Here is a 15,600-nt window from a genome sequence, read left to right as displayed (position 1 = left end):
TATTCCTTCCAAAGACAATACTAAGGACCAGGGGGCATATACTGCGAGTGGAAGAAAAGCGATTCCGGCAGCTAAATAGGAAAGGATTCTTTACAGTTAGAGCAGTCAGACTGTGGAATGCCCTACAACAAGAGGTAGTAATGGCAGATACTATAACGGCTTTTAAAAAAAGGGCTGGATGATTTCCTCAGTACACATAACATTGCTGGTTATAAATGACTTAGGGACAAAATGTAGAGCTGGTGGAGGAAGGTTAAACTAGATGGATCTAGGTCTTTTTATCAACCTGAGTAACTATGTAACTATGGAATGGAAGAAACACCATTTGAATTTGAATTTTGGAAAAGTTGAAATAAATTGCAAGCACCATGTCACATTTGCAGGGCCCCTAAGGTACCTATATAGCAGAAACCCCCACAAGTGACCCCATTTTGGAAACTAGACCCCTGAAGGATTTTATTCAGGGGTATAGTAAGCATTTTGAATCCACAGGTACTTCACAAAAATGTTGCTGTAGAGCCAATTTTCTCACTTTTAAGCTATGTGCCCACGATCTGGTGACACTACGTCTAGTACTCAGTGCCAGCCCTCTTACAGAGATGCGAGTGTTGCCCACAGGAGAGTGCAGCTGGCCATGCCCACGATCCGAGTTCGGGCTGCTGCTTACGTTAGCTCTATTCTCCCCTCAGAGAATACTCTCGTCTCCACAGCATAAATTGACATGCTGCAGCTGAGGAAGCGGCGTCGCAGATCAGTTTATGCTGCAGAGAAAAGAAGAACAGTGGGCAGATTTCTAAAAATACTTCCACTGCGTTTGTACTGTACAATGCAGTGTCATGGATGCAGTAAAAACACTCTGCGTCCAAAAGGCTGCAAACTCTGATCTTGGGCACACAGCCTAAAAAGCTAAGATGGATGTATATCAAACACACATATATAATGTCCCACCCCCTGCATATTCTAAGCTGGCATCCTTTAGGGACTTTCATGTGGCACTAAATAGTGCTTAGCCTTGTATTTAGCCAAAAATTAAATAAAAACGACGTGGGGCCCCCCTTTTTTGGTAGCCAGTGAAGGTGAAGCAGACAGCTGCAGCTGGCAGCTTCATCTTGGCTGGTGATCCAAAACGGAGGGCATCCCAGGCTGGTTTTTTTTTATTATTTATAAATAAATAATTAAAAATGTGCAGTCCCCCCAAATTGGATCACCAGCCAAGGTGAAGCAGACAGCTGGGGTCTGGTATAGTCAGGATGTGAGAGCCATGGTCATTTGGCCCTTCCTAGCCTAAAAATAGCAGGCCACAGCTGCTCCAGAAGTGGTGCATCCATTAGATGTGCCAATCCCTGTGCTTCGTCCCAGCTCATCCCGTTGCCCTGGTGCGGTAGTTTTTTCTTTCTTGTTCATGAGAAAGCAGTAGGAGAAAACAAACAAATAAGGAGGCTTGGTGCTAGCAGATGAACTATAGTCTGCTGAGGAGGAGCCAACTTTTTTTTAAAGGGAATCTGTCAACAGGTTTTTGCTACCTCATCTGAGAGCAGTATGAGGTAGGCAAAGAGACTTTGGATCCAATTATGTATCACTTATATTATTGCCTGCAGCCATTCTGACACAATCAGAGCTTTTAAATTTAGCAAAGCAGCAGAGCACAGAGAGCTATCCCTGGCCACACCAGGCTCGCAATAGATATTGTACATTGATAGTGATGTATCAAGCACAGGAGGGGGCGTACCGGACTGCCGTGCCAGCAAGTTCTAGCTATTTCATCGCCAAGTGAAAAAACCATTATCAGCACACAGCCTGAGAAGAGAGGCTGTCCTCAGATTATATAGCAAAAACCAGGTGACAGATTCCCTTTAAAGGGATCCTGTCACCAGATTTGGCGACTGTAAGCTGTGACTGTAAGCTGCAGCCATCACAGTAGGCTCTTATATACAGTATTCTAGAATGCTGTATAGAAGAACCCAGGCCACGCTGTATAATGTAGAAATCACTTTTATAACACCTAGGGGGGCGGAGTGGTCCAATGTCGCTGCTCTGGTCCGGTGACTCCTCTCTGCGGCGATCGCTGTCCTTCCTCTTCTGAGGACTGTGTGCATGACACGTCCTAAGTCAGCCACACAAGCCGGCATTTCAGTCCTGGGCAGGTGCACTATGATCTGCCCTGCTCAGGGTAGATCAAATTATTGTGGTGTGCATGCGCGGGCGGTCCTTAACCTTTCCTTGCACCTAGGCATTACATTACTTCAAGCTGCCCTGAGTACGGTAGATCAAGTGCGTGTTATGATCTGGTCACCGGTGACGATCACAAAAATCCCATCAGCAGAAATACACGAGTAGTTGGAACCTGAGCTGACCGCAATCCCCTATCTGTCAGACCACACTAGAAGAAGCTGTGGAGCATTCCTAAACACACCTAGACGCTTTGTCTCAGCCGTAGAAGCTTACTACAGCTCACAGATAGAAATGAGGAAACCTATCTTGCCTCAGAGTAGTCCCCAAAGGAATAGCAAGCCCCAACATATAAAGCCAACGGTGATGTAAGAAAACACAATGCACAGATAGGAAATATAGATTAGCAAAGGCGAGGCCCGACTTCCTAGATAGGACAGGACAGATAACGGATTGCGGCCAGCAAAAAACCCTGCAAAAATACCAATCTCCTGATAAAAAAAATACTGAGACCACATGTACTCTCCCCCACTATATCAGGTACTCTGGGAAATAATGGGAGAAACAAAATACCAAAAAACCCCACAAGAAATACAAAAGTGCAAATAATCAAATAGAACAGGGAGAATCTCCCTTTTCTTGCAGTGGGGCCTGCAGAGGGGGAATCCCCATGCTCATCAAAACAGAAAGACAATTCCTCTCCTGCAAGAAAACAGACTTTAAGCAAAATGAAAAGAAACACAACCACCCTCAAGTGTGGATCAGGCAATAAAACAAAGAACTTGAAACTTATCTGGAATGGTACAGGCACAGGATAAATTGAAGGACAAACTACAAGCCAATTCAGAGACTGAGGATAAACATCTATCACCAGCCCCACCCAGCAGACACTGCTCTACTATATAGCCCAGGCTGATCTGCAATTGGGCTACCTAAACTCCCAATTAACTCCCACACCTGTTGAGTCACAGTCAGCTTCACCCCCAGCCCTGACCACCAGAGGGAGCTCCAAACCATCACCACCTTGGATGACATTCACAACAAGTGCACTTGCACAGGAGCACAATGCTGTCCTGTGTGGATGACTGAGGACGCGTCATCCATACTGGGCTGGTTAGGAGGAGGACAGTGATTGCAGTAGAGAGGAGCCACCTGACCGGAGAGCAGCAACACCCATCAGAACGGACTACCCCCTAAATGAGTATTATAAAAGTGATTTTTACGTTATACAGCACGACCTGGGCTCTTATATACAGTATTCAAGAACGCGGTTTATAAGAGATCACTGATGGAGGTCGCAGCTTATATTCGCCAAATCTGGTGACCAGTTCCCTTTAAGATGTATTGTTAGTGTCAACCTCCCGGTGGCAACAGACTAACCCAAAGAGATTTTTGCTCAGTGTGCAGTTATGTCTTTGAGACATTTATTAAGGACCTTTAACTTGGACTTTTGTCTATAAGCAGATTTTTTTCTTTCCTTTTTTAGGACCTAGTGTCTCGAATGTTGCACGTGGATCCTCTTTGCCGACTCACTGCACGTCAAGTTCTACAACATGAGTGGATCACAAAACGGGACCTGTTACCTCAGAGCCAGCTGAATAGACAGGATGCACAGCTGGTGAAGGTGAAGCTTCCTTCTTTTGCCATTTAGTAACAGACACTGCAATAAACATTTCTTCATTACAAGTAATCTAATATATAAAGCTGAATGTGTGTGTGTGTGTGTGTGTGTGTGTGTATGTATGTGTGTATGTCCGGGATTGGCATCTGCACCATCGCAGCTACAGCCACAAAATTTTGCACACTCGCACGTCTGGACCCCGAGAGCATCATAGGCTATGTTGTGAGGCGAAATTTTAACCCCGCACGTTCCAACTTACCAATCAATTTTGCCCCTATCTACATAATGGGGAAAAAGTGAAACGAAAAGTTTATCCGCACCATCGCATTTACAATCACAAAATTTTGCAGACACCTCATGTGACCCAGGGAACGTCGTAGACTATGTTTTGACAGGAAAATGTAACCCCGCGCTTTACAGTTCCTCTCCAAAAAACATTCCTTCATTAAAGTAAATGGAGCCTGGAACTACAGGTTATTAGTAGGAGCTGTGAGTGTTTGCTATAGGAACAAAAGACATTCATAGTATAAGAAGCTTATATGTGAGGTAATAAGATGTCGGTGGGGAGACCAATAGAGAGAGACAGACAGAGACAGATGGGGCAAGAGACAGACATGCAGATAGGGACAGAGACAGGGAAGGAAGAGACAGCCAGAGAGACAGACAAAGATAGATGGGGAAAGAGACCGAGAAATAGAGACAGACAAAGACAGGCAGACAGGGAAAGAGACAGACAGGAAAAGACAGACAAAGAGACAGGGAGACCGACTGGGAAAGAGACAGACCTGGGAAAGAGACAGATGAGGAAAGAAACCGAGATAGAGACAGACAAAGAAAGAGACAGACAGAGACAGGCAGACGGCGGAAAGAGGCAGATGGGGGAAAGAGGCAGACTGAGCACATTACGTGGCCAATTTAGTTAAATCTGTGTGGTATATCTGTGGTGTTGAAATATATGTTGTGAAATGCTTCTATTAGCTTAGTTTTTGACTTTTAATAATTACATTTCTATCTATTTGTTTTGTGGTTTTTGTGTGCATAATACATTTTTGTTAATACATTCTATTTTGTAAACAGCAGTTATTAACCCGGGCAAAGCCGAGTAGTACAGCTAGTACTGTTTATAAGAACCAACTTTAAACATAACTGAAAGCAAAGAATCTTATATATGCTGCTATATTTGAACAGCACTAAGTCAATTACAGTTGGCTTCCACACGGCAACATCAGGTTGCAGTTGTACAAAGTTGTATACATGGAGAGGTGGGTTGGGCAGATTGCTGCAATTTTTATAATTTATTAGATGGGGACACAGGAAGGTGTTCTGCAGGGAGATTCTCTCTTCTTCTTAAGTATTTTTTATGAGCTATCTGTGCAATAGAAATATGTACTGTGCTGTGTGATAATACACTATCACATCCATCAGCCTCCTCATAAACGCTTTAAAGATGCTTGCTTTAGCCCTAAATATAAATGTTTAAAAACTGAGTTTTCATTTTCCCTGTTATCATTGTCTGAGAGCACTGTCAATGATACAGCTCACTGGAAACACACCCACATACGTGTGACTGACATCCCAGTGTGCAGAAAGGATTAGAAGTCGCCCCTCTTTTCCTCCTCTCTGTACACCCCTGGGATATCACTTATACTATTGTAGGAGTGCTTCCACTGCGCTTTATCATTGATTGTTAGTGGTCTCCAATAAGGTACAATTAAACTTAGCTTTACAACACTTTAAGCATAACTGTTTTAATTTTTATTTCAGAAATCAATAGTACACATAAGCATCTTTGAACAATTCTGGCAGAGAAAGAGGCAGCTTTGTAATATATCTTGTCAAACCTATAGTCTTCACTACTTTTCATAAAAATAATTATTTTATTGAGGTCAAAATCACATACATATATAAACACTTGAAATAAAAGGTGAGGAAGGAGAGAGGGGAGAGATATTATCCCTGTCCTATTCCCTTCCTACACTACGGGGGTCGGCGTCCTACGTTAGTGACGCCCCCGTTCAGCGACGTCTTAAGTCCCTATGCAATGCAATGCCCTATGTTTTGAGTGTGAAAGTGTGAGTGTGAAAGTGTGAGTGTGAAAGTGTGAGTGTGAAAGTGTGAGTGTGAAAGTGTGAGTGTGAAAGTGTGAGTGTGAAAGTGTGAGTGTGAAAGTGTGAGTGTGAGTGTGTGTGTGTGTGTGTGTGAAAGTGAGTGTGAGTGTGTGAGTGTGAAAGTGAGTGTCAGTGTGAGTGTGTGAGTGTGTGAGTGTGTGAGTGTGTGAGTGTGTGAGTGTGTGAGTGTGTGAGTGTGTGAGTGAGAGTGTGAGTGTGTGTGTGAAAGTGAGTGTGAGTGTGAAAGTGCCAGTGTGAAAGTGCCAGTGTGAAAGTGTCAGTGTGAAAGTGTCAGTGTGTGTGTGTGTGAGTATGTGAGTATGTGAGTATGTGAGTATGTGAGTGTGTGAGTGTGTGAGTGTGTGAGTGTGTGTGAGTGTGTGTGAGTGTGTGTGTGAGTGTGTGAGTGTGAAAGTGTGAGTGTGAGTGTGAGTGTGAGTGTGAGTGAGTGTGTGAGTGTGTGAGTGTGTGAGTGAGTGAGTGTGTGAGTGAGTGAGTGTGTGAGTGTGAGAGTGTGAGTGTGTGTGAGTGAGTGTGTGTGAGTGTGTGTGAAAGTGTGAGTGTGTGAGTGTGAAAGTGTGTGAGTGTGAGTGTGTGTGTGTGAGTGTGAAAGTGTGAGTGTGTGTGTGTGTGAGTGTGTGAGTGTGAGTGTGTGTGTGTGTGTGTGTGTGAAAGTGTGTGAAAGTGTGTGAAAGTGTGTGAGTGTGTGAGTGTGAGAGTGTGTGTGAGAGTGTGTGTGAGAGTGTGTGTGAGAGTGTGTGTGAGAGTGTGTGTGAGAGTGTGTGTGAGAGTGTGTGTGAGAGTGTGTGTGAGAGTGTGTGTGAGAGTGTGTGTGAGAGTGTGTGTGAGAGTGTGTGTGAGAGTGTGTGTGAGAGTGTGTGTGAGAGTGTGTGTGTGAGAGTGTGTGTGAGAGTGTGTGTGAGAGTGTGTGTGAGAGTGTGAGTGTGTGTGAGTGTGTGTGAGTGTGTGTGAGTGTGTGAGTGTGTGTGTGTGTGAGTGTGTGTGAGTGTGTGTGTGTGTGTGTGTGTGTGTGTGTGTGTGTGTGTGTGTGAGAGTGTGAGAGTGTGAGAGTGTGAGAGTGTGAGAGAGTGTGTGTGAAAGTGTGAGTGTGTGAGTGTGAAAGTGTGAGTGTGAGTGTGTGTGTGAAAGTGTGAGTGTGTGTGTGAAAGTGTGAGTGTGTGTGTGAAAGTGTGAGTGTGTGTGTGAGTGTGTGTGAGTGTGTGAGTGTGAAAGTGTGATGTGAGTGTGTGTGTGTGTGTGTCTGTTCTTATGTGTGTGCGTGTGTGTGTGTTCTGCCGCTGCAGGACCTTAATGCGCTCACCTCGGGGCGAGAAGCCATTACGTGTGGGGGGCAGAGCCTGGGCGAGCGGTCAATCCGTGCAGGGGGGGGCGGAGCCGAGGCGAGGAGAGCGGCCAATCCGTGCGGGGGGCGGACCCGAGGCCAGGCGAGCGGCCAATCCATGCGGGGGGAGGAGCCGAGGTGAGCGGCCAATCCGTAACGGGGGGGCGGGGCCATGGCGAGGCCATCGGCCAATCCGCTGTTTGTCACCGTAAGGACATGTCACGGTAAGGACACAATTTTGGAGCAAGACAGACAGACAGACAGAATAAGGCAATTATATATATAGACTAGAAGGTGGCCCGATTCTACGCATCGGGTATTCTAGAATTTACGTATTGTGTAGTTAATGTATGATTTTTGTTATGTATGTATGTATATATATATATATATATATATATATATATATATATATATATAGATGTTGTTGTCTGTAGTTAGCAAGTGTTTGTGTAGAGGCTGTACATGTTCTGGGTGTTGTCTGGGTGTGGCGGGGGGTGAGAGCGGTGTTGTTTGTGTGTTGCCTTGTTTGTAGAGCGCTGTGTGTCTGTATCATTGTGTATGTGTGTTGCGCGGTTTGTGTGGGTGTGTGTGTGTGTGTGTTTTGGGGGAGGTATGTTTTGTGCAATGTGTGTGTTGTGCAGTATGTGCGTATATTTGTGTGTGCCGCGGTGTTTGTGTATTGGGTGTTGTGTGTGTGTGGCGTTGTGTGTGTGGGTGTCTGTGTAGGGCAGTGTTTGTGGTTCCCAGTGTGTGTGTGGTGTGTTGTGCAATGTGTGTGTGTGTGTTTTGGGGGGAGATGTGCACCCCCCATCGTGCTCCATCCCCCATGCTGCGCACCCCCCATCATGCTCCATCCCCCATGCTGCTTACCCCCCATCATGCTCCATCCCCCATGCTGCGCACCCCCCATCGTGCTCCATCCCCACTCCCCATCGTGCTCCATCCCCCATGCTGCGCATTCCCCATCGTGCTCCATCCCCCATGCTGCGCATTCCCCATCGTGCTCCATCCCCCATGCTGCGCATTCCCCATCATGCTCCATCCCCCATGCTGCGCATTCCCCATCGTGCTCCATCCCCCATGCTGCGCACCCCCCATCGTGCTCTATCCCCCATGCTGCGCACTCCCCATCGTGCTCCATCCCGCATGCTGCGCACTCCCCATCGTGCTCCATCCCCATGCTGCGCACTCCCCATTGTGCTCCATCCCCCATGCTGCGCACCCCCCATCGTGCTCCATCCCCATGCTGCGCACTCTCCATCCCCATGCTGCGCACTCTCCATCCCCATGCTGCGCACTCTCCATCGTGCTCCATCCCCCATGCTGCGCACCCCCCATCGTGCTCCATCCCCCATGCTGCGCACCCCCCATCGTGCTCCATCCCCCATGCTGCGCACTCCCCATCGTGCTCCATCCCCCATACTGCGCACCCCCCATCGTGCTCCATCCCCCATGCTGCGCACTCCCCTTCGTGCTCCATCCCCCATGCTGCTCACCCCCATCGTGCTCCATCCCCCATGCTGTGCACCCCCCATTGTGCTCCATCCCCCATGCTGCGCACTCCCCATCGTGCTCCATCCCCCATACTGCGCACCCCCCATCGTGCTCCATCCCCCATGCTGCGCACTCCCCTTCGTGCTCCATCCCCCATGCTGCTCACCCCCATCGTGCTCCATCCCCCATGCTGCGCACTCCCCATTGTGCTCCATCCCCCATGCTGCGCACTCCCCATCGTGCTCCATCCCCTATGCTGCGCACTCCCAAACGTGCTCCATCTCCCATGCTGCGCACTCCCCATCGTGCTCCATCCCCCATGCTGCGCACCCCCCATCGTGCTCTATCCTCCATGCTGCGCACTCCCCATCGTGCTCCATCCCCCATGCTGCGCACCCCCCATCGTGCTCCATCCCCCATGCTGCGCACTCCCCATCGTGCTCCATCCCCCATGCTGCGCACTCCCCATCGTGCTCCATCCCCCATGCTGCGCAGCCCCCATGCTGCGCACCCCCCATCGTGCTCCATCCCCCATGCTGCGCACTCCCCATCGTGCTCCATCCCCTATGCTGCGCACTCCCAAACGTGCTCCATCTCCCATGCTGTGCACTCCCCATCGTGCTCCATCCCCCATGCTGTGCACCCCCCATCGTGCTCCATCCCCCATGCTGCGCACCCCCCATCGTGCTCCATCCCCCATGCTGCGCACCCCCCATCGTGCTCCATCCCCCATGCTGCGCACCCCCCATCGTGCTCCATCCCCCATGCTGCGCACTCCCCATCGTGCTCCATCCCCCATGCTGCGCACTCCCCATCGTGCTCCATCCCCCATGCTGCGCACCCCCCATCGTGCTCCATCCCCCATGCTGCGCACCCCCCATCGTGCTCCATCCCCCATGCTGCGCACCCCCCATCGTGCTCCATCCCCTATGCTGCGCACTCCCCATCGTGCTCCATCCCCCATGCTGCGCACTCCCCATCGTGCTCCATCCCCCATGCTGCGCACTCCCCATCGTGCTCCATCTCCCATGCTGCGCACTCCCCATCGTGCTTCATCCCCCATGCTGCGCACCCCCCATTGTGCTTCATCCCCCATGCTGCGCACCCCCCATCGTGCTCCATCCCCCATGCTGCGCACCCCCCATCGTGCTCCATCCCCCATGCTGCGCACTCCCAATCGTGCTCCACAGTCACACATCAGACATTAAACACGCACACATCTGATCGCATACACTCACACACACACCTCACTTCTCCCTGTGCCCACCGGTGGGCAGTCCCAGCAGCTGTGCTGCACGCCGTGCTCCTCTGCCGACACTCACAGATCCGATCGCATATACTCACACACACACACTCACACACATCCGATCGCATACACTCACACACACTCACACACATCCGATCGCATACACTCACACACATCCGATCGCATACACTCACACACACACTCACACCCGATCGCATACACTCACACACACACACATCCGATCGCATACACTCACACACACACACATCCGATCGCATACACTCACACACATCCGATCGCATACACTCACACACATCCGATCGCATACACGCGCTGACACAATCACAACATCCGGAGATACCACATGCTTCCGGCCATGTGATCCTCCGGCAGGTCCTGGAAGATAACTACACAGTATCGCCGCCGAGAAGCAAGCGATATCACGGGATGTTGTGAGTATGTGGATGCGATCTGGAGTTTGTGTGTGTGTGTTGTGTGTTCGTTCCGCCGCAGGACCTTGATGCGCTCACCTCGTGTGGGGGGCGGAGCCTGGGCGATCGGCCAATCCGTGCGGGGGGGGCGGAGCCTGGGCGAGGAAAGCGGCCAATCCGTGCGGGGGGAAGGAGACGAGGCGAGCGCCCAATCCATGCGGGGGGGGGGCCATGGCGAATCCGTGAAGCCGAGCGGCCAATCCGTGCGGGGGGGCGGGGCCATGGCGAGCCCAGCGGCCAATCCGCTGTTTGTCACCGTAACGACATGGCCAATCCGTGCGAGGGGGGGCGGACGCGAGGCGAGTGGCCAATCCGTGCGGGGGGAGGAGCCAAGGTGAGGCGAGCTGCCAATCCGTGCAGGGGGGCGGGGACATGGCGAGGCCAGCAGCCAATCCGCTGTTTGTCACCATAAGGACATGTCCCGGGACACAATTTTGGAGCAAGACAGACAGACAGACAGACAGACAGAATAAGGCAATTATATATATAGATGAGTAAAATATATCTTTGTACCGTGTTAGCCAGTAGAGATAAAAAAAATTGTTTAAAAGAACTGAAGTCCTCAGTGGTTGATACCTTTTTAATGGCTAACTGAAAAGATGGTAATAATTGCAAGCTTTCGAGACTACTCAGGTCTCTTCATCAGGCATGGTATAACACAAAATCTGAAGAGTCACATATTTATACACAACAGGACATAGAATAGTGTGGTAAAAAAAAAAAAAAACAAGTTATATAAAACAGAACTATCTCTATGGCAGGGGGGCAAACTGTTGTGGCCATACATTTTGCTGCAGTTCAGTGTGAAAGTTTTATTGTCCTCTGATTGGGGTCTGGTCCGGGCTGTGACGCGCTCGGATGGTCAGAGGAGCACATCTTTTAACTGATGTAAAAAGACATGAATCCATGAGACACATTCATTCCTGCTCTGAATGTGTCAAAGGTCATCATAAGTTTGTACTCCCATAGTCTCCTATCTCTCTGGGACTTGAAATTTCCTTTCAATACCAGCAAATACATGTCCATGATGCTGTGGTCTGAGTTACAAAAATGTTTGGCCACAGGTAGATCCATCCTTTTTTCTCTAATTGTGTGGTGGTGAGAATTCATCCTTGTCCTGAGCTGTTGTCCGGTCTCCCCTACATACAGATCCCCAGTTGGACATTTGGTACATATAATTAAGTACACCACATTGGTTGTGGTGCAGCTGAAGGTACTTGGGATCCTGTAGTCCTGATCTGATCTGGGAATCTTTATCTTGTCCGTTGTCAATAACAAGTTATATAAAACAGAACTATCTCTATGGCAGGGGGGCAAACTGTTGTTATTGACAACGGAAAAGATAAAGATTCCCAGATCACATCAGGAGTACTGGATCCCAGGTACCTTCAGCTGCACCACAACCAATGTGGTGTACTTAATTATATGTACCAAATGTCCAACTGGGGATCTGTATGTAGGGCAGACCGGACAGCAGCTCAGGACAAGGATGAATTCTCACCGGCACACAATTAGAGAAAAAGGATGGCTCTACCTGTGGCCAAACATTTTTGTAACTCAGACCACAGCATCATGGACATGAAATTGCTGGTATTGAAAGGAAATTTCAAGTTCCAGAGAGATAGGAGACTATGATAGTACAAACTTATGATGACCTTTGACACATTCAGAGTAGGAATGAATGTGTCTCATGGATTCATGTCTTTTTACATCAGTTAAAAGATGTTCTCCTCTGACCATCCGAGCGCGTCACAGCCCGGACCAGACCCCAATCAGAGGACAATAAAACTTTCACACTGAACTGCAGCAAAATGTATGGCCACAACAGTTTGCCCCCCTGCTATAGAGATAGTTCTGTTTTATATAACTTGTTTTTTTTTTGTTTTTTTTTTACCACACTATTCTATGTCCTGTTGTGTATAAATATGTGACTCTTCAGATTTTGTGTTATACCATGCCTGATGAAGAGACCTGAGTAGTCTCGAAAGCTTGCAATTATTACCATCTTTTCAGTTAGCCATTAAAAGGTATCAACCACTGAGGACTTCAGTTCTTTTAAAGAATTTTTTTATATATGTATGTGATTTTGACCTCAATAAAATAATTATTTTTATGAAAAGTAGTGAAGACTATAGGTTTGAGCCAATATCTACTTTATATGATCATAATCGGTATATAATATATCTTGTCAGACATATTTGTTTATTTTAAATGAAAACGACGGTTACGCTTTAAATTTTAGTTTTTAGGCCTAATACGGTCATTACTAAGGAGGGTATTGGGAAGCTGATTAGGCACTCTTAATGCCTTCTAGAGGTAAATCCTGATGGATGGTAGCGTATATTTTAAATTGTTATAAGTAAATCACATTGTAATAATTTAATCTTTCTACTTTCTAGGGAGCTATGGCTGCAACATATTTTGCCTTAAACAGCACTATGCCGGTTCCTCAATTGCAACCAATCAAATCCTCCATCCTCGCACAACGACGCATCAAGAAATTGCCCTCTACCACTCTGTAGCCAGAGTTCTCCTCTTCCAGAATGTGTCTCCTATAATAATGACTTTACTTTTGGTGGTGACTCTTTTAACCGTTAACAGCTTACATCAATGGAGCATCACCATATTTTTCCATGAAATATAAACCTGTGTTCCTTCTGCAAATGTGGAATTGGTATAGCATGGGCTTACTGTGCTACTTTTTCTAGTTTATAGCAGAAGGATCCAAAGGCCATCGCATATTGTCTAAATTCAAACTGTACAATTGTTCTGATGAGGCATACATGAATATATTTCTCACTGAAGGGTGGCATTTGCCATTCTTTAAATAATTGTATGCCATCCTAATCCCTTTGCAGCACTATCTCAGGGCTGTCTGTACTCTAGCTGTCTGTGACGGTGGAGACACTGCTATTTTACTTATGAAACTCTCAGAAATTTTGAGTTTTAAAAATCTCTTTTTGCCTTCTACAAAGACATGCCATGTTCATAAAAACTGAGATTTTAGTGTATCTGTACAACTAAGGGCTCACTGTGCTTCACGTATTCTCATGTTATCTTGGGTGCCTTTTCTGGTCAGGCATCAGGAGACAATCTGTCCCACATCTTTTCCACCTAAATTTGCGAGAAATATTCCAGTACAAGTTGTAAATCAGGTTTCTGGAATATAATATTGATCAGTGACATGTGTGATTGGATGCTGGAGTGCGTGAAATTAATTGTCGAGCCATGATATGCCAAAAGAGTGGGAAGTATAAAATCTGCTTGGAAATTCATCACTGGAATCTGTCCTCATTAGTACCACTTTTTTTTTTTTTAATAAACTGTATGAATTGGATTCTTGTTTTCACAGCAGTAACTCCAGAAGGTCTCCCACAGATGCCTATGGCTGTCCCATTATTCTACTTTTTTTGTAATAAAGGATACCCTTGTGGTAAATACATGCCATGTTTTGGAGTTTCATTGATTAGTGTCGAATTTGGCTGGTGGATCTGCTCATTTCAGAACTTTTAACAGACCACCCAGGATTTATATTCTCCCTGGATGATGGCCGCCTAGGGATACCAAGCACACAGCTATTTCTCTTTGTACCTGATCTCAGATTGTTATGGCACCTCTTTTAGATAATGAAACGTTCTAGTCTGTTCCACTGTAACCTGCATTGCTGTACACACAGTTAGCTGTTTATCTAGCTTTTTTTCATAAATGACCTAGTACTAATCAGGGACCAAAGACCCCTGGTGAAAGTAGGATTCTTGGGGTAAGACACCTAACCAATCTACTTTTCTTGTAGTTAGTTGAAAAGTCAGTTAAACGCAAGGTGAGGAAAATAAACTTTTCAGCCATGCACATTTTACAAGAATTCTGCAACATCTGGTAAAAAAAAACCCAAAACATAAGACCATTTTACTTACTTTGGGTTGTATTCGTGCTCGGTTTGTCTTCTGATTTTCTTTCAGGTGTATTGACGTACACTACTTTTTATTGGTATAGTTTATTTCTAATATATCTCCAAATAATTTCTGGTAAGATGCATTATCCAGTTTGTGCATACTGGAGCTACTGTAAATTTTGTGTTATTTTCTGTTTTCTGCAATGCTCTGTAGTCATTTTACCGTTATTAAAAAATCAAGAGGGGATATTCATTTACATTGACCACATTTCTTAAAGGTCAGGCTTGTGAAAAAATGTGCTGCTATTGGGCACATCTAGTTTATATATGATTTTCTAACCTTGCTATTTCGGGGGAAAAATTACACTCTTGGTAGTGTGTTTACTACATTTGACACAAGGATTAATATGACATATAGCTCTGGCAAAAATTAATTAAATGTAATTTTTTTTAATTCTATACACTACTGACAACATATCTCAGAATTTCCAAGCAATAAATTTGGTATTTATTTTCTGAAAATGAGAAATGGTCAGGATAACAAAAAATGCATTTCTTTCAGACCTCAAATAATGCAAAGAAAACAAACAAGTTCATAATCATTTAGAAACAACAATACTAATGTTTTAACTCAAGAAGAGTTCAGAAATAGAGATGAGCGAACCGGTCCTGGTTCGGCTCGAGGTCGGTTCGCCGAACGGAGGTCCCGTTCGAGTTCGGTTCATCGAACGTTCGACGAACCGAACTCGAACCGCATAGGAAACAATGGCAGACATTCACAAACACATAAAAACACCTAGAAAACACCCTCAAAGGTGTCCAAAAGGTGACAAACAACTCACAACACAACACAAACACATGGGAAAGTGACAAGGACATATACTCATGCGAAAACAAAAGAGCTGGACAAGGAAAAAGAGGAGGACACACAGATATATGAGTATATGCAAGGAAACATCGATGCCATTATTGTGCAACTTGAGCCCTGCTCATTTTAGGCTTCCAATCTGGATAAATTGCCTGAGCTCGCCACGTACGCCTTGGGGATCTTGTCGTGTCCTGCAGCCAGCGTTCTCTCGGAACCTGTCTTCAGTGCTGCTGGGGGTCTGCTGGCAGATAAGCACACGTGTCTGTCCACTGACAATGTGGACATGGCTCTCAGAGGACTTTTCTTCCCCTGGGTCAGCCAGGGGACGGGAAAGGCACGCGTATTTTTGAGAGTGCTTCATGCAAAGCA

General features: G+C 46.6%; 1 protein-coding gene across 4 annotated transcripts in view; it reads left to right on the top strand.

The window, feature by feature from the left end:
• The window catches only part of RPS6KA1 (ribosomal protein S6 kinase A1), a 652,732-nt gene extending 638,819 nt beyond the window's left edge, over positions 1-13,913 (top strand). For all 4 annotated transcript variants that reach the window (XM_075335914.1, XM_075335912.1, XM_075335913.1 and 1 more), the window contains 2 exons: positions 3,656-3,793; positions 12,871-13,913. In XM_075335914.1, the coding sequence (XP_075192029.1) occupies positions 3,656-3,793; positions 12,871-12,993 (261 nt within the window). In that variant the 3' untranslated portion in view covers positions 12,994-13,913. The remainder of the gene's footprint in view (positions 1-3,655; positions 3,794-12,870) is intronic.
• Positions 13,914-15,600: the final 1,687 nt, after the last annotated feature.

Source organism: Anomaloglossus baeobatrachus, chromosome 2 (assembly GCF_048569485.1).
Source record: "Anomaloglossus baeobatrachus isolate aAnoBae1 chromosome 2, aAnoBae1.hap1, whole genome shotgun sequence".
NCBI classification, from domain to species: domain Eukaryota; kingdom Metazoa; phylum Chordata; class Amphibia; order Anura; family Aromobatidae; genus Anomaloglossus; species Anomaloglossus baeobatrachus.
Note: the sequence above shows the minus strand (reverse complement) of the source record. Positions and strands in the feature narration are given on the sequence as shown.